Source organism: Adiantum capillus-veneris, chromosome 15 (assembly GCF_014529385.1).
Source record: "Adiantum capillus-veneris isolate H3 chromosome 15, ASM1452938v2, whole genome shotgun sequence".
Lineage (NCBI taxonomy): Eukaryota > Viridiplantae > Streptophyta > Polypodiopsida > Polypodiales > Pteridaceae > Adiantum > Adiantum capillus-veneris.
This window is the reverse complement of record NC_140945.1, coordinates 139,397,352-139,415,124: the sequence shown is the minus strand read 5'-3', so window position 1 is coordinate 139,415,124 and position 17,773 is coordinate 139,397,352. Positions and strand designations below refer to the sequence as shown.

Here is a 17,773-nt window from a genome sequence, read left to right as displayed (position 1 = left end):
TCGACGTCTGTTCGGTCCTTTGCGTCATGATTTCATCTGTGGGGTAGGTCAAACTACTTGAATGAATGGCAAAACCCTGTTTCGCATGCCTCATCAGTTCCTGAATGGAATCTGACTTTTGCTCTAAGCAGCGATCTCGGATCTTTGTAGGAAGTCCCAAGGTAAACCGCTCAATCTGTTCTTTGAACGAGATCTTCTGAAATGAAGAGGTTGGTAGAAAAGAGCTCCAGAATCTTTCGCAATATGCGTCCAATGAATCTTTCGTGGTCTTCCGAAGATGGTCCAAGCAGTTCGTATGTCGTGTTCGTACTTTGGAGTCAACCAAGAAGAAATAAAAAGCCTTTTCAATTTCAGCCATTTAACTGGTGCTTTCTTGTTCAACAGTAGAGTGGACCACCAAGTTCGAGCATTTCCCTTGAAGTAAGAGGCAGCCATCCGAATCTTGGAGTGCTTTGAGTAATGTCCTCCAGAGAAAGCTATGTCAAACTGTTGTATGAAGGCCAAAGCCTTCGAAGCATCTCGAAATCCAGAAAACGTGTCAAATTTAATTGATCGTCCACCTTCTTTAAACTCTCGGGCTTTCTTGCTTTGATCCTCGAGAAAGTCATATTGGTTGGCTTTATAGAAACTCTTCTTCTTTGCATAGAATCTATGATCATCGGGGTCCAAACTGTCTGAAGACGAGTCCTCTGTAGAACTATCAGAAAGTGGGCGAAATCTAGGCTTCTTTGCCTTTTTCTTGCCCTTTCCGAAGCTTTGCTTTTTGCTTCGCTTTTTGCTTCGCTTTTTTCCCTTTTCTATCTTCTTCGCTCGAGTCAGAAGAGCTACAAGAACTGTCAGAAGAAGAAGAAGAAGTGGATACTCCTTCAAATCTGACATGCTTTTTTGTTTTCTTGCCAAGGCGAAAGCAGATTGACGACCCAAATAACCCGGAAAGTTAGTTCCTTTCTTCTGCTTTTTGTCGTGCTTTTCAACTTTGTTCTGCACGTCAAAAAGCTGAGAAATTCGTGTATCAACCACCTCTTCTAATTCTTGCTTTGCAAACTGTTAGGTGCAGCGGAATGATTGTTTGCGCTTTGCTCAAGATGAGTGCTCCGAACTGTGCTCAAGGTTCCTTTTAGTTCTTATGGAAGGGAGAGCCTTCCGTTCTTAATGGAAAGTGCTATGATCACGAACAAAGTGAATGGACACTGTGTGTGCAAGTGTATGAGACTGAGAGATACGACACTAGAGACGTTGTAAAACCCTCCTCCGAAGGCCCCACTCTCGTCGGCGACAGTGGTCTACTTATGATTGCACAAAGTGGGATGCAATGGATTGATGCAACTTGGGACTATGCCGATGACGACGACGGTGATGACGACGACGACTTTAGGGCTGAAATCTGTGGTCTTCTATCTACTGAATTTCGGGACTGTTTCGGTGGCTGAAAATGATTGTTTTGGCTGTGTTTTTATGACTGAAAATGGGGGTTCTTGTGCAACCAATTAGGGCTGAATTGTCTGCTGTCCCATAGCGCTGAAAACGCTGACAAACTGCTGTACTTGAGGCTGAAAATAAAAAACGCTGATCTGCTTGCAGAGCGTTAGTAAAAACGCTCTGCTGTTCTGGGTCTGCTATTGATGAAATCCAAAAACGCTAATGCATCTGAAGGTGGTCGCTAGGCTGAAAACCACAAACGCTGCCGTGTCTGGGTACTGTTGGCGATCATGGGAAAAACGCCAGGGCTGAGTATGGCGATGAAGGAGACCAACAAACGCCAAGGGGGTTCTGGGATCACCAAGGGGAACTTGGAGAGTTCTTGCCGAGAAGGTGCCTATTGAGCGGGGAGCCCCTGCTGCCTCTTCTGCTAGAAAGTGCTAACTTGGGTTTGCTTATATATTAACTTAGCAAAATTGCCCTACCTACTTTTGTTGGAAAGTCACTTAAAAATAATAAGTGAAAATACAATAAATAGGGAAAATAGGCTAAATGCACTGGAAAATTCCCTGACTGAATCTGATGGATTCTGAAGGGAATACTGATGATCATGCTGTGTGCAACTAGAGGATATGCATCTATACTAAGTGAGTGGGCATGCACGGTCTACGAATAGACTCACAACAAGTGCCAGGTCACTGCTAAATCTAGAGTGGTTGGACTGACTGAACCCTGATCATGCTTGTCCACGGACACATTAGGGCTGGATGTGTCACGTGACATCCCCTCCTTTTCAAAGTGAGGTACTGGTACCGAACTATATGGCGTCGAGGGAGATCGTCGATAGCATCCGGAATCCTGGAAGGGACTCTGCGTCGGCCCACTTTGAGGTGTGAGTCGTGCGGTACTTGAACTTCATAACGGTCTGCAATGCTTGCTTCTTTGGGCCGCTCCGAAAGCGACACAAAGTCTTATGTGGCTCCTTCATGCTTCAACTTCGTTTAGAGTCGTGCTTCTTTCGTCTTCAAGAATCTCCATGGCTGAAAATTGCTGAAACCACTTCCAACACAAAAACATGAACATACCTATTCCATGTAAATTGAATGGAAAAAATCTTGTCTTCTCTAAAGACTGTGTATGCAATGTAGATGAACATAGAGATGGAGTGACAACCCGTTCACCACATACACGCAAACAATGAGATCGAATCTTTCTCGTATGATCTAGAGCAATCAACCGTGGCAAAACACAATGGAAATGCCCACGCTTGGTGCTCATACTTTCATGCTCTCTGTCTACAACTGTGTCATGCCAAGGAAGAGACATAGAATGTGACTTCCTTACATACATACTTTTCAGCTTTTCATGAAAAATCCGCATACATTCGTGCTCATCCATGAGAGAAACGTGCTCAACATACAATATGTCATGCCTAGGAAAAGGGATCACATAACGATGTTGACTAAAATACAGGAAACGATCACGAATGAAACATTTGAACTTGATATAGTCGTCTAATCCAAAAAGGAATGCCTCTTTGCGTTCATCATCCGACATGCGTAATTGGGTACCTAGCTGCAAAACACGATTAGAAAAAGACATAACCGGCATACCATTTTGCTTGACAGCGCGCCAATCGTGCTTCAATCGTGCGAGGTACTGAGGTGGCATAAACCGCGCTTTGAGCTCGTCTTGGAAATCAGCCCAACTAAAAGAGGGGCGTGAAATCGTCGGCTGCCTCTAGGTGCGCAGCTAGCTGTGCCTCTTGCCATGCGTGGTACCAATTGATGGCATCACCGGCAAGGTACATAGCTGCCGTCAAAACTTTGTTATTTCCTGTCTTCTTAGTTGTCGCAAAATAAGTATTAAATTGATGCAACCAAGAATGAATAATTGTAGCATCCATCTTACCGTCATACTTACTAAAAGTCAACTTCTCTGTGACTGGATGGTTGGAATCCGCATCGTGGCTTGCGTCACTTGATGAACTTCCAGGATCTTTGGGTGGTTCGGTCTCCGAGGCTAGCACGTGGGAAATAAATTCTTGAGTGCGTAGCCCTTTGAGCTTTACGCTCGGTGTCCCTTTTTGCTTTTCGTTCATTTCGTTCATTTCGTTCATTTCGTTCATCGCGTTCGCGTTCGAAAGCAAGGCGATTGATATCTTGTTGTGCCAACGCAACGCGATTCGCTTCCAAAGTGACGCGAGTCGCTTCTTGTTGTGCCAGCATCATGTCCGTCATTGACTTGACCATCATCTCCATAGGAGTTAGAACAACTCGTGGCATAGATGGCGAAGGGGGAGGGTCAAAAAAGTCTCCTGGTGGGGAAAAATCTTCGCGGCCTCTCTCATGCTCATCACCTGTATGCGAAGTATCCATTCCGCTTCGGGTGACGACCATGTACTATGATCTTTGGTTCTTAAGTTCACGAGGAACTTGGGTTCTTGAGGGTCTTGGTTCTTGGGTTCTTGAGGTGTTCTTTCGCTTGCAAATCGCGTTGGAGAAGGATCTTTTCTTCACCTGAGTTCTACTCTTTTCTGCGGGCGCACCCCTTGGTGGCCTTGCGCTCGCACCAAGGTTGCTTTTTCCCACCTCACGTCGATTGGCCGGCCGCTAAGTGCACGGTCCGCTCTCAATGAGTGAAAAGAGACACAAGGGGAGGCTGGACAAGCCCTTCTTTCTTGGGATTCCTGTCACTCTTCAACAAAACACGATTAGGAATCGACACGCCCAAGCGAACTTGGGTTCATGCGACCGCAACAAGCAAAAGAAATTCTTGTGGTTCTTTCCTTGAGTAATGCAGAACACTTCCAAAGCTCTGATACCAATGTTAGGTGCAGCGGAATGAATGTTGTATTTTCTCAAGATTAGTGATCTATATTTGCTCAAGGTTCCTTTTAGTTCTTAGGGAAGGAGAGAGCCTTCCGTCTTTATGGAGAGTGCTATGATCACGAACAAAGTGAGTGAATATTGTGCGTGCAAGTGTATGAGACTGAGAGAAGGAGAGAGAAGAGATACGACACCGAGAGGTTGTAAAACCCTCCTCCGAAGGCCCCACTCTGGTCGGCGAGAGTGGTTTACTTTGATTGCACAAAGATGTACAATGCGTATGCAATGGACTGATGCAACTTGGACTATGCCGATGACGACGACTTAGGCTGAAATCTGTGATCTTTTATTGGCTGAATTTCGTGGACTGTTTCGGGGCTGAAATTGACTGTTTTACTGCTATCTTAAGAGCTGAAAATGGTGGAGTTGTCGGGGGGTCATTGTAAGGATTCTAGTCGCTAATCCTTAATTAAGTACTTAAACTCATGATTAAGACTTAAGAAACTGAAACTGAACTTAGAACAAGACTTAGAAGACTTTGTGTTTGATTGATTGAATGTGTGATACAAGGGCTCCTTATATAGGAGACGAATAGACACAAATGAAAAGACACGTCTCTTGGTGAAGAGACATGACTTTAGACGTAAAGACACATCCTTTCGGCGAAGAGTTGCAACCATTGGGCGAAGAGTCGCACCCGTAGAGCGAAGGGGTGTGACCAATCGTCGAAGGAGTGTGGCTTTTGGCGAAGAGGCATGTCCTTTGAGCGAAGAGTCGCAACCATCCAAGCGTAGGGGTCCTCCTTGGCATGGCACTTCGTGTATCTGCATCAACGAGTAAATATTGTAATGTAGTTAAGTCACAAACGTGACATTCCCTCCCTCTTAAAATAAAACTGAGGGTAGTTGTAGAAACTCCGGGAGGAGGAAATGTATTGTTGTTGTGCTTCTGCATCCAAAGCTCTTTTTGTTAATTCCCACGTCATGGCATTGTTATTGATCATGACTATTTTGCCAAACTGAAAACTGATCATATTTGCAACTTGTCTCATCTTTTTCAAAAGTATCAGTATCACATCTGCAACTTGATTAGTGCTTTTGTCAAAGTCATTTGTAACTTCGAGCTTTGTCCAATAAAAGATTGAATCTGTATCTGCTTCGAGTGAAATTGGTAAATTGACTTGCGTTTTTTGTTGAAGTTGGAAATTTGTAAGGTATTCCATTGGTTTGTTTGGAACAGTAAAATCCTCCTGAAGGGATGTTGTAGACTGAGATAGATTAGTTTTTGAAGGTATATCCATCTGTAAAGGTTTATCAATAGAACAAGTTGTGTCCAACAATTCAGTTGCAGCGACTAAAGTCGTGTTGCAAGAGTCTGTATCTGCTTTATCCTTTGCACTGCTGAAGGTAAGGATTAAAGTCTTCAAGTTTGAAGAAGAATCTTCATTCACCACAGCATCTGGTATCTGTTCAAAGACAAAGACTTGGTTCTGCAAGGGCGGTGAGGAGGCTACTTTTTCTTCCTGGATCACGGCCAAAGAAGGGGTTATGTGCTTGTTGGTTGTCACGTAAGAACTGGAATCTTCTGAATCTTCAGCTTTCTCAGCGGGTATTAAGGCTTCCAATTGAGAAGGGGGAGGTCGAGGGAAGTGTTGCCTCTTAGACCTCTGAAGGATCCTCTTGCACAAGGAAAGGATCAATAAATCTTCAACTTTACCACCATCAGATAAGAAAGACTTAAATGTAGGGCATGGCTCGCGAAGGGGAACTTGTTTAGCGTCGCAGCATTCACGACCGAGTACTCGACTAGGGTCGGATATATGTGCCACTAAGTAAGCCCATCTTGATATTGCTGATGATCTGTTGGAAGCTTTATATTGCTGCTTTTGTTGTTGATGATTCGAATAAGAAGTTGGTTGCTTACAACTGTAGCATTTCCAAGAATATTCATGATGAGACTTTTGCTGCTCGCACGAAGGTACTTTGCGTCTAGTTGTCTCTGAGAAACCATGCTTTGGGTGAGAAAATTTTGGTTCCGAAGGCTTATGTTTGAGTGGTTCTTTCTGGTCGACCACTGAAGCGTCGGAAGAAGATGCATGTATTGTTGGAGAAGTTGTTGGTTGACTCCGAGAAGGGGTTTGCATTTGCATTTGATCCAAGCGAGTGTGAATCGATGCGAGGCTTGATGAAATTGCTATCATCTGCTTTTTGAGAACTGCTATTGGATCCTCGGGTAAAATATTGTCGTCATCATTGTGTGATTCGGCCATGTCGACTGTTCAGCGAAAGTAACTGTTTCTTTGAATAAGCTGGGAGCGGAAACTGCGTCTAGAACAGGTTTCGGCTTTGGAGTCGGGGAATCGAGAATAATGATAACCTCCGACTTGGGTAGGGTGAATCCGGAATGACAAGAATCTCGTGAAGGGAACAAATTTGCCACAGTTTGCTAGCGGGAACTTTTTCTATATACAAGAGATAGGGTATCGGAATTTCGAAGTCCGTGTCCATGGTAGAGGGAGCCCCACACGTGCAAGGAGCCAATGGTGAGGGCTATGCGGAAAGAGAACACACGAGTAATACCGTTGCCCACAAGGAACAAGCCACATTGTTGTCCCATTTTCTTTTAATGTAACTCTTAGTGAGTTCACATTGGGTAAGTTTAGAGCTGGTCACTTAAAAGGTCTGGCCACATGGGCTTTTTAAAAAATTGGGGCTGGCTGGCCAATTAAGCTCTTTAAAATTAAAGGCCACTTGGTGTATTAAAATTCAGCGCAACAAAATGCCCAGCAGCGTGAATCAGCGCAAGAGAAAAAAAAAATTTAGCGAATTGCTGCCTGTGACGTTTCAGTCCAGCGCTTCAGAATTTCAGGCCAGCGAAGAGTTTTCAGCCAGCGTTTCAGCATGGCAGCGTTTCAGCAATTCAGCCAACGAGGGGTGTGTGAAGAGGTGCGAGCACCGGCTCTCGGCGAAGAGGTGCTTGAAACTTTCAGCCAACAGGTACGGCACTTTATGTTTCAATACAGCCAGGAGCGCCAAAGGTCATGCCGCTTGGGAAGGGGTGTGAGTACAGGAGAAAACGGGGGTGCTGGCTGCCAACGCATATGCTCAATTCAACCCAGCATTCAGCCAGCGTTTCATGCGCCAATGGGTAGCAAGCGAAGAGGCACGGCAGTCAACAGGTTATACGTCAAGGGGTGCGAGCACGTAGAGGCACGCCGGCGGGAAAGGGTGCGAACACGAAGGGACAGCCATAGGGTACATCCCTCGAAAGGGCAACAACAGGGCCACCAGCATCACCATTCACGGGTACGTGCACGCGCACACACACATCTGTGTTCTGTTTTCAGTTTACAGAATTGAGAAATAAGGTTTAGGTTACCTCATATGCTCGTATGCACATGCGTACCACCTTTCTTCTGCTTCCATGTCACTCCGGGAAGGGGGGGGGGAGAGTAGCGGCGAGGGTGAGAGGCTCACAACCTTCGGGTCCCGGGAAAAAATTTGCTCTGATACCACTGTAAGGATTCTAGTCGCTAATCCTTAATTAAGTACTTAAACTCATGATTAAGACTTAAGAAACTGAAACTGAACTTAGAACAAGACTTAGAAGACTCTGTGTTTGATTGATTGAATGTGTGATACAAGGGCTCCTTATATAGGAGACGAATAGACACAAATGAAAAGACACGTCTCTTGGTGAAGAGACATGACTTTAGACGTAAAGACACATCCTTTTGGCGAAGAGCTGCAACCATTGGGCGAAGAGTCGCACTCGTAGAGCGAAGGGGTGTGACCAGTTGTCGAAGGAGTGTGGCTTTTGGCGAAGAGGCATGTCCTTTGAGCGAAGAGTGGCAACCATCCAAGCGTAGGGGTTCTCCTTGGCATGGCACTTCGCGTATCTGCATCAACGAGTAAGTATTGTAATGTAGTGAAGTCACAAACGTGACAGTCATGCTGATGGCAAAACGCTGAGGATCTGTACGTGTGAGGCTGCGTTTTTAGGCTGTTTGCACCTGCTGAAAACGCTGATATTTGCAGTTTCCTCAATGCTGAAAAACGCTGCAAAAAACTGTGAAGATGCTGGTTAGCTAGCGTTAGTAAAAATGCTAATGGCTGGGCGGTGTTTGTCGCGGGAAAACGCAAGGCAATGGGACTTGATGGCGATGTTGGATGCTGTGGGGGAAAACGCCAAAGTCTGGAAGAGGATGGTGATGGTAATCTGCTGGGGGGGGGGGGGGGGGGGGGGGGGGGGGGTGTGGGATACTGCTGAGAAGTTGCTCGTTGAGCGGGAAGCTCTTGCTGCCTCTTCTGCCAGAAAGTGCTAACTTGGGTTTGCTTATATATTAACTTAGCAAAATTTCCCTACCTACTTTTGTTGGAAAGTCACTTAAAAATAATAAGTGAAAATAACCAAAAATAGGAATTGGTGTAGCGTCCACGGACACATAGGGTTGGGGTGTGTCACTTGACATGTCATTGGCATCCAAATCATCATGCTTAGCAATGTCATTCAAATCATCATGCTTATCTTTGTCATCCAAATCATGGTGCTCATCATTGTCAATCAAAACATCATGCAAGTCATTGTCAATCAAATCATCATCATGCTTCACACAATCATGCAATTCCTGTGTGTCATGCTTTGGAGAAGAAGAGACTGAGAGAGTCTCCTTTTCCTGATCCTGTTGAATCTGTGCCTGCATTTGAGAAAAGAGTCGCAACATCTCTTGCATTCTTGCTTTGGTCTCGCGGTCATGTTCTGCTTGTCTTGCTCTGTTCTCGCGATGTATGGCTGCCACTCTTTCTGTGTATTGACGCTCTATGGCTGCCATCTTTTCTTCATGTTCACGCTCTATTTTTGTTTTTCGGTCTTACTTCTTGTCCATAAACAACTGCGGCAACTCCTTCATAGGAGTTAGTGCAATCCTTGACGTAGATGGGGAAGGGTCAGAAAAACCTCATGGTGGGGAAAATTCTTCTTCTCCTCTCTCATGCTCATCACCTCCAAGCGAAGTATCCATTCCGCTTCGAGTGATGACCATCTACTGAAGTCGTGGGTTCTTGTGGGATCTTGGGTTCTTAAGTTCACGAGGAACTTGGGTTCTTGTGGGTCTTGGATTCTTGAGGTTTTCTTTTGCTTGCAAATCGCGTTTGAGAAGGATCTTCTCTTCACCCGAGTTCTACTCCTTTCCAAGGTTGCTTTTTCCCACCTCACGTCGATTGGCTGGCCGCTAAGTGCACGGTCCGTTCTCAATGAGTGAAAAGAGACACAAGGGGAGGCTGGACAAGCCCTTCTTTCTTGGGATTCCTGTCACTCTTCAACAAAACACGATTAGGAATCGACACGCCCAAGCGAGCTTGGGTTCGTGTGACCTCAACAAGCAAAAAAAATTCATGTGGATCTTGTGGTTCTTTCCTTGAGTGATACAAAATACTGCCAAAGCTCTGATACCAATGTTAGGTGCAGCGGAATGATTGTTTGCGCTTTGCTCAAGATGAGTGCTCTGAACTGTGCTCAAGGTTCCTTTTAGTTCTTATGGAAGGGAGAGCCTTCCGTTCTTAATGGAAAGTGCTATGATCACGAACAAAGTGAATGGACACTGTGCGTGCAAGTGTATGAGACTGAGAGATAGAGAGAGAAGAGAGATACGACACCAGAGACGTTGTAAAACCCTCCTCCGAAGGCCCCACTTTGTCGGCGAGAGTGGTCTACTTATGATTGCACAAAGTGGTACAATGCGGATGCAATGGACTGATGCAACTTGGGACTATGCCGATGATGACGACGACGACTTTAGGGCTGAAATCTGTGGTCTTCTATCTGCTGAATTTCGGGACTGTTTCGGTGGCTGAAAATGATTGTTTTGGCTGCGTTTTTATGGCTGAAAATGGGGGTTCTATTGCAACCAATTAGGGCTGAATTGTCTGCTGTCCCATAGGGCTGAAAACGCTGACAAATTGCTGTAGTTGAGGCTGAAAATAAAAAACGCTGATCTGTTTGCCGAGCGTTAGTAAAAATGCTATGCTGTTCTGGGTCTGTTATTGATGAAATCCAAAAACGCTAATGCATCTGAAGGTGGTCCAAGGTTGTAAGGTACGTAGTATTCGGTACGTGTTCGGTACGTACTGTACGTTGTACCGTATGGATTGGGCCATAAGGTACGTAAAATTCGTAGTATATTTTTTAAAAGCTAAAAATACAAAGAATTTCAAATTTATATACAACCTATCTAGTTTAAAAACACTGCACAATACTTAAACATAGCCACAACTTTCAGAAAACACTTAAAATCACCCCACAAGTTAAGTAACCGCTAGATAACTGTGCAACACAATTAACGCACACTTCCAAGTTGAATACAAAACTTACAATCTTTCGCGAGGTCAGGACTCCAGAGTGCCTCCTTGCAGACTCCAAACACAAAGAGAGGGAGGGAGGGAGGGAGGGAGAAAGAACCTTATCGGTGGCGGCAAATCCTTCGTTGGTCTCTGTGCAGACACTGTGCAGAGACTTTGTTCTACTCTCTGATTCTCTGTTGTGACAATAACCAGTATAGGATAGGTGGACTTATTAAAGGCCTCGCCCACCTAATCCGACCACGGGGAATAGGCACCGTTGGCGATTTTTTTTTTTCCAGAGGTTTTTTTTTTCCGAGTACATACGGAATCGTACGGTGCGTACGAATACCGTACGGATGTACCGTACGGTACGGAACCATACCGTACGTACGTACGGAAACAACCTTGAGGTGGTCGCTAGGCTGAAAACCACAAACACTGCCTTGTCTGGGTATTGCTGGTGATCATGGGAAAAATGCCAGGGCCGAGTATGGTGATGAAGGAGACCAACAAACGCCAAGGGGGTTCTGGGATCACAAAGGGGAACTTGGAGAGTTCTTGCTGAGAAGGTGCCTGTTGAGCGCGGAGCTCCTGTTGCCTCTTCTGCTAGAAAGTGCTAACTTGGGTTTGCTTATATATTAATAGCAAAATTGCCCTACCTACTTTTGTTGGAAAGTCACTTAAAAATAATAAGTGAAAATACAAAAAATAGGGAAAATAGGCTAAATGCATTGGAAAATTCCCCTGACTGAATCTGATGGATTCTGAAGGGAATACAGATGATCATGCTGTGTGCAACTAGAGGATATGCATCTATACTAAGTGAGTGGGCATGCACGGTCTACGAATAGACTCACAAAAAGTGCCAGATCACTGCTAAATCAAGACTGGCTGAACCCTGTTCATGCTGTAGCTTGTCCACAGACACATAGGGCTGGATGTGTCACGTGACATAAACATCCTTTGAGTATGAGGAAGTCAACTGGTCTCTGTTTGAATTTATAAGTGGCGCTAGAAAAAGGATCGGATTTCCCGGTAGAAGAGAAATTGGCCGCGCTATGATACCATTGTAACAAACTTGGACACGATTCTACCTCGACATGACAGGAATTCGCTTCAAAACAATTCACAGTTCAGAATTGATTCGGCACGGCCCGGCGGAGTTCCGTGCCTAGAGATATCGGCCCCAAAGACTGGCGCCCCTTTTGCTATTTCTTTTTGTATTAATCTGCAACTCAAAGTACAAGGGAGTGGGAGGGTCTCACTCTCAGACTCTACATCCAGATGCTCTGAGAAGTGGAAGCCCTGCTAAAGGTTTTACAAGGGATGCCAAAAGCAGAGCCCCAAAAACTGAAAATCAAAAGCCTTGCAAAAATACAGCAATTTTATCAAAAGCTCTCTCTCTTTCTCTTATGCTTTGCGTAGCCAAAAGTTGCCAGCGTAGGAGTTTCCGTACGCTTCTACCACGTCAACAGCCCGAAACTTCCATCGGATTTTGCGCCTCAAATTGCGGGGGTCCGTTAGTCATGCCACGTCAGCATTCCGCGTGAATTCCGGAAATCTGAAGCAACCACATTAGCATAGCAGCCAGTCGGGGCATGTGTGTGTGTGTACCATGGGCAGCCACGTCACCAGTTTGTAACATGGTAAGGAGAAAATCCTGTGCTTGTTTTGATAGCAGTTCTGTAGGTCCATAATGCACAAGGCAACTTTGAATCCCAAGTCTTCCCATATGTCTGGGTCACCTTTGTTAAGATCTTCACCAACTCTCCATTGAACCTCTCATGAAGACCATTGCATTGTGGATAATAAGGAGAAATGTACCTATGCTGTATATTGAGCTTCTGACATAAGAAATTAAACAACTCTCCTCTAAATCCTTGTCCTCTATCAGAAAGTAGCTCTAGGGACACACCAAATTTGCAACTTATATGCTTGTAAACAAACTTCCCCATTTCTTTATTGGTAATCTGTTTGATAGCCTTGGCTTCTTGGAGGAGTTTTCATCGGTTTATGCATCCATGAGTCTTAGAAGTATTTAGCATCATAAGTATAAAAAGCATCCACAGGAAGAAGTTCGGCAATTTTGTCTCACTCGTAATAGGGGGGAATGTCACATGTGCATTGCGCTTGAGCCACGTGGACAAGCTATTGCTATAGGTCAACATCAATCTTAGTTAGTAAAGCTTAGGATCTAGCGTGGCATTTTGTGAGCCTCTAGAAGGATGTGCATGATCATGCAGGTCATAGTTGCACACCCTCACTTGCACATTACAATCACTTAAGCATACAGGCATATGAACAATCACTTAAGCCATTTATTGATAAGTGATTTTGACATGACATTTATAAAAAGTAGGCAGGGCAAATGACAAGAAAACCCATAAAAGAGTCACCTGGTCTTCAGTTTTAAGCACATCAAAACCCAATACCTGCAGGAGCATCCATCGCCCACAAGACCTTAGTACCTAGCTTTTCCATCCAGCAACCCAACATCAGCGTTTTTGCATCAGTTCAGCCCAACGTTTTTGCACCAGATTAGCCTTAGCGTTTTTGTATCAACATTGGCACGAAACGCTCGGTATTTGTATCAGCATTTGTGCAAGTAATTTAAAGCAAGTACTTGCTTTGGCAACAGAGCAAGGGGGCCCTTGAGGGTGGCTGGGACCAATGTGTTGTCTGAGGTCTCTCTTTTCTCTCTCTTTGCCTCTCGTGTTCATTGTGTTCAGTTCGGTTTAGTTCTCTCAATTCAGTAAAGCAACCATGTGTTTGTGCAAAGTACTAGATATGAGTTAAAATCCTTTAACCCTTCCATTGCACCTGACACCTCTCCCTCTTCCACCTTCTTGTATTGCATTGGCACCTCCTATCACCTGCTTCCGCTGTGCTTTATCTCCCTGAGCTCCCCCACCTGCAGCTTCTCCACCCCCGCCCTTTTCTGTGCTCTGCCACCTCCTCGTGTTCCCCGCTCTTTCATGGCTAGTGCTCCTCTTGCTTGGCAGTTCACGCGTGCAGAGCTCAATGGGGATTGTTGTGGTCCATTGATGGTGCGACTCTATATTCCATGCCATGGATAGAAGGGGCGATCCGTGATCACGGGTTTTTACCTCTTTGAGCTTGAATTCAACCACCTGGGGGGTAAATTATTCGGATAGAGTTGGGTGCGGGTGCAGAAGAAGAAGATGGACAACCATTGGGTTGTGAGTTGTATGAAATCTTGGCTGTAAACTGAACCGGAAAAGGAAGCACCAAAATGGATGTTTCGTAAGGAATGCAACGTGCACAATTGACTTCACCTTCACCTCTCATGATTTCTGAGAGAAGGAATGAATAGAGACAACTATGTTGAGCTACTAGTCACATCAAGCTCAGACAACGTCTACTTGTGTGGAACACTTAAATCTGGTTGTTTGGACGGTTCAATAAGACGCCAGAGTTTTAGATATGCTAGAAATAACCTGGTGCTGCTAATGGTATTTTTGTATTGCTGTTTATGTGTAGCATCTCAGTCTTTGTTTATTCTTGGTACAGATATTGGTTGCACTATTACTGAGAGAGGTTGGGAAGGGTCCATTGTCTAGATGGTTTGTTTACTTGAAGACTCTTCCACGATCCTATCATACATTTGCTCAATTTTCAAAATTTCAAATTCAGGCCTTGCAGGTACTAGGCTTGATAGTATATTTTGAATTGTCAACACCGAGGAGAGTGTTATGATATCATTGTGCATAAGAAATCTGCAGGCAGAAGATGCAGTTTGGACAGCTGAACATGCTGTCTCTACAGCGCACAACGAGTGGATGGAAACTAAGCCCTTCCTGGAAAACTTGGGATTGAAGGGCCGTTTTGTCACTTTCAAGGCCTGGCAATGGGCATGCTCCACAGTGAGTGAGTACTTCGCATCACATCCATATCTTCGTGGTTTTGATGGAAATAGAGAGGAGCCAGCAATTATGTACGTTAATTATTGCTTGAATGCTTTCCCTGTTATATTATCCTCTTTGTACTTGGGCTTGGATGTATCTGCAGACTTGCAGACAATGTTACCATTTTTCAATCATTTAGATTCTTGAAATGCACAGAAGTATACAAAGAAAGATGTATTACAAAAGTTCATAGCTGCTTGTTAAATATAATAAAATGATTATATACAAAAGAGATTTTGTGTATGAATAAGCTATCTTAAGTTGATTAACATGTACCTGTTTCGGATGACGAGAATCTACAATCAGGTCTCTTCACGCACTTTGCATGTGTCATGGAGCAGTGCTGGTACATTATGTCCTGTGGGAGACTTGTTCAACTATGCACCCCCAGGAGATATTGATGTTGAGGGCATTAAGGCGACCAGCTATTGCAATCTTTCTGACACACATGTAGAGAATCTCTCTTTGGTTGAGGAGAGGGGTATGGTAGAAGGAAGTGAGCTCGATTTATATGAGGCTGGAGGAGACCTTCATTTCACAGATAGACTTACGGATGGGGGATACGATATGAATTCATGCTCTTATTGTTTCTATGCCCGAGAAGACTACAAGAAAGGAGATCAGGTAAGCTGCAGTATTGCTATAGTCCTAATTTGTTTCAAGTCTTAATTATAAAAATCTGCTTGCTCAGGTTCTTCTGTGCTATGGCTTGTACACCAATCTAGAACTTCTGGAGCATTATGGCTTTATTCTGCCTTGTAACCCTAATGACAAGGTATTTGTGAGGTTAGAAAACTTCAGTGGCTTCACATCAACTCTACTGTCTGAGCAGTTGGCTGGATCGATTAAGCATGGTAGCATGCATATAGAAGTTGATGGTAGGCCATCATTTCAGCTTCTAGCATTGCTACGCCTATATTTTGCTCCAGGAGATGTTCGCCATCACAAAGGTCATCTTGCTCTATCAGGACAGCAACTTTCTATAGAAAATGATCTCATTGTGTATCAGCAACTAAAAGAGACATGCTCAACTTTATTGAAAAGGTTTCCTTCAACCATGCTGATGGATTCAGCTGTATGTCACATAGTGAGTCTTTGCAGCTCATTTGATGGGCTGAGAGGTTTGCTTGATCTCATTGGAGATCGTGAATCGCCTTGTGCGGCAGGCCGTAAATTGCTGCTGGATGCAGTATGTGGGTGGAGCTCTTTATCCACCAGTGAGCAGGAGCAAATATTTGATGAGCTGTGGAGGTTTGTTCAAGATCAAAGCTGCCATGTTGGGAAAAGGTCATGCAAAGAGCAAAACATGCAGATGGAAAGATGGTGGCTGTCCATAAATTGGAGATTTTGTCACAAAAGGATTCTTCATAAATGTATATCGCGTTGTGTTCGACAGCTACTACGTCTACGTCGGGAGAAGAGAAAATGATGAAAGATATATCTTATTTTTTGCGTATTGGGATGGCATCCAAATCTCTTGCATGATCGTATTGAAGAGTTCACAAAGGCAAGAGTTTTGATTGGTGTTCATGGAGCCACAAAAGGGTTTTGCTATCAGGCACCTGTAACCAACGATTGGTTGAATATGGAGCAAACTGCTGTAAAAGAGCAACTGGAATTAAGTAAAAACAGCAAGCAAGGACACTCCTTAATGCAGGCAAACACCTCAGTTGTATCTTGCCTTGTGGTTGACTATACCTAAAGCTTCTGTTTTGCAGTTGCCAGCATCCAACGGTGTGTCATGTGGTCTTTGAATGGCAGGGTTTGCTCCAGCACAAGTGCAGAAATTCCTCTCCAGGAGCAAAGGCAGTTTGGAGCACTCATGAATTTAGCTTAGATGGGGTGCTACAGAGCATGTCTTGGGTGGCCCCCTTAGTTTGGAAATTGCTGGGCTCCATCACTTCACATTTCATGTCCCAGTTTGGAGTCAATGTCCTAGGCTTTGTCCTATTGTTCACCATATATGTTTGAAATTTGTGAGGTGGTAAGAGTGTGGTTCAATCTTTGTGTGTGTGAGAGAGAGAGAGAGAGAGAGAGAGAGAGAGAGAGAGCTGTCTATCCTAGGATACACGTCATATGCTACAAATTGTCATTAAGAGACATGTGAGGCTTCTTCTTGTGAGTATAGTTTTGATTTTTAGGTTTCCTTATGGTAAAGCTAATGGTTATACCTTGCCATGACTTCAGAGCTCCTTAGTTCCTTTTTTAATCTAACCAGACGATGTCTTTGTGTTGGTTTAGTTTGCACTTGCCATGGATTTTTTTTTTTTGTTTCACTTCTTGACACTAGCCTGTGAACTTTTGGGTCTTCACTTGTCAACATTTTCATCACTCCCACATTACTTTCAGTAGTTATATCATCATGTACTAGGACATGTAAACAGAAACGTACTCCATGACTTGATAACATTAACGCTTCATTTGTGGACCTTTGCCGGGAGACGCTTAGCAAATTGATGTTCCAACATCTTCTTGCACATGGTGACCTTTGTGGTAAGGTCTAACTTGAACCTCTTCGCTATAAAACATTAATTGTAGTATTAGAGCATTGAATAGTCTTTTACAATTCGAAATTTGCTTATTGGATGACGTGGGATGCTTAGTCGATAGGGCTTTGGATGTTGGGAACTTTTCCCTTCCCTCATCCCTCTGTTCCCTTTGTTGTTAGGCGTCTTTCCCCATGGTAAATTGGATAGGAACATACTTGTCCCTTGTGGTGTGGCCTCCCTTTCTGCATAATCGCCTTCCATAAGCAAAAGACGAAAAACGAGTTTATGATACATGGATATGTGCATTGCATGCTATACGAACATATAGAGCCTTGTGCACATACCAAGCTTTGGTTGTGCATTAATTAAAAAGGCTAGGGGAAGGTGTTCCGTTCTTCCTGGCTTTGTAACTTGATTTTTAGCAATTTCTTGCTCTAGCCGAAAGAGCTGTACGTGGTAATAAAGAGAGTAAGGTAATCTTGGGCAATTGTATATAAAAGAAAAAATTACCTCTAAGACCATGTGTTTCTTGGTAGTAGAAGCCTAGGTAAATAGTGCACTAACTATTTTGGACTGTTTTGTTTAGTTTGTTTTTTTGAATTGAAAATAAAAAGGATTGTCAAGATTGCTAGAATCGGTGCTACTTTAAAGTGGATTCTTTGACCACTATAAACAGTCCACCATTACACATCAAATATATTCACCTTAAGGAAAGAGGCTTGAGTACTCTTTGAGTAGCCCAAGAGATTTATAGATAAATTACAAGGCTTCTT

The 17,773-nt window shown here is 44.0% G+C and overlaps 1 protein-coding gene across 1 annotated transcript in view; it reads left to right on the top strand.

Moving 5' to 3' along the window:
• The window catches only part of SDG40 (SET domain group 40), a 46,197-nt gene extending 29,683 nt beyond the window's left edge, over window positions 1-16,514 (top strand). Inside the window, exons 3-6 of the mRNA XM_086483158.1 lie at window positions 14,117-14,248; window positions 14,329-14,469; window positions 14,818-15,135; window positions 15,203-16,514. Of these exons, the coding sequence (XP_086339284.1) occupies window positions 14,117-14,248; window positions 14,329-14,469; window positions 14,818-15,135; window positions 15,203-15,940 (1,329 nt within the window). The 3' untranslated portion in view covers window positions 15,941-16,514. The remainder of the gene's footprint in view (window positions 1-14,116; window positions 14,249-14,328; window positions 14,470-14,817; window positions 15,136-15,202) is intronic.
• The last annotated feature ends 1,259 nt before the right edge of the window (window positions 16,515-17,773 follow it).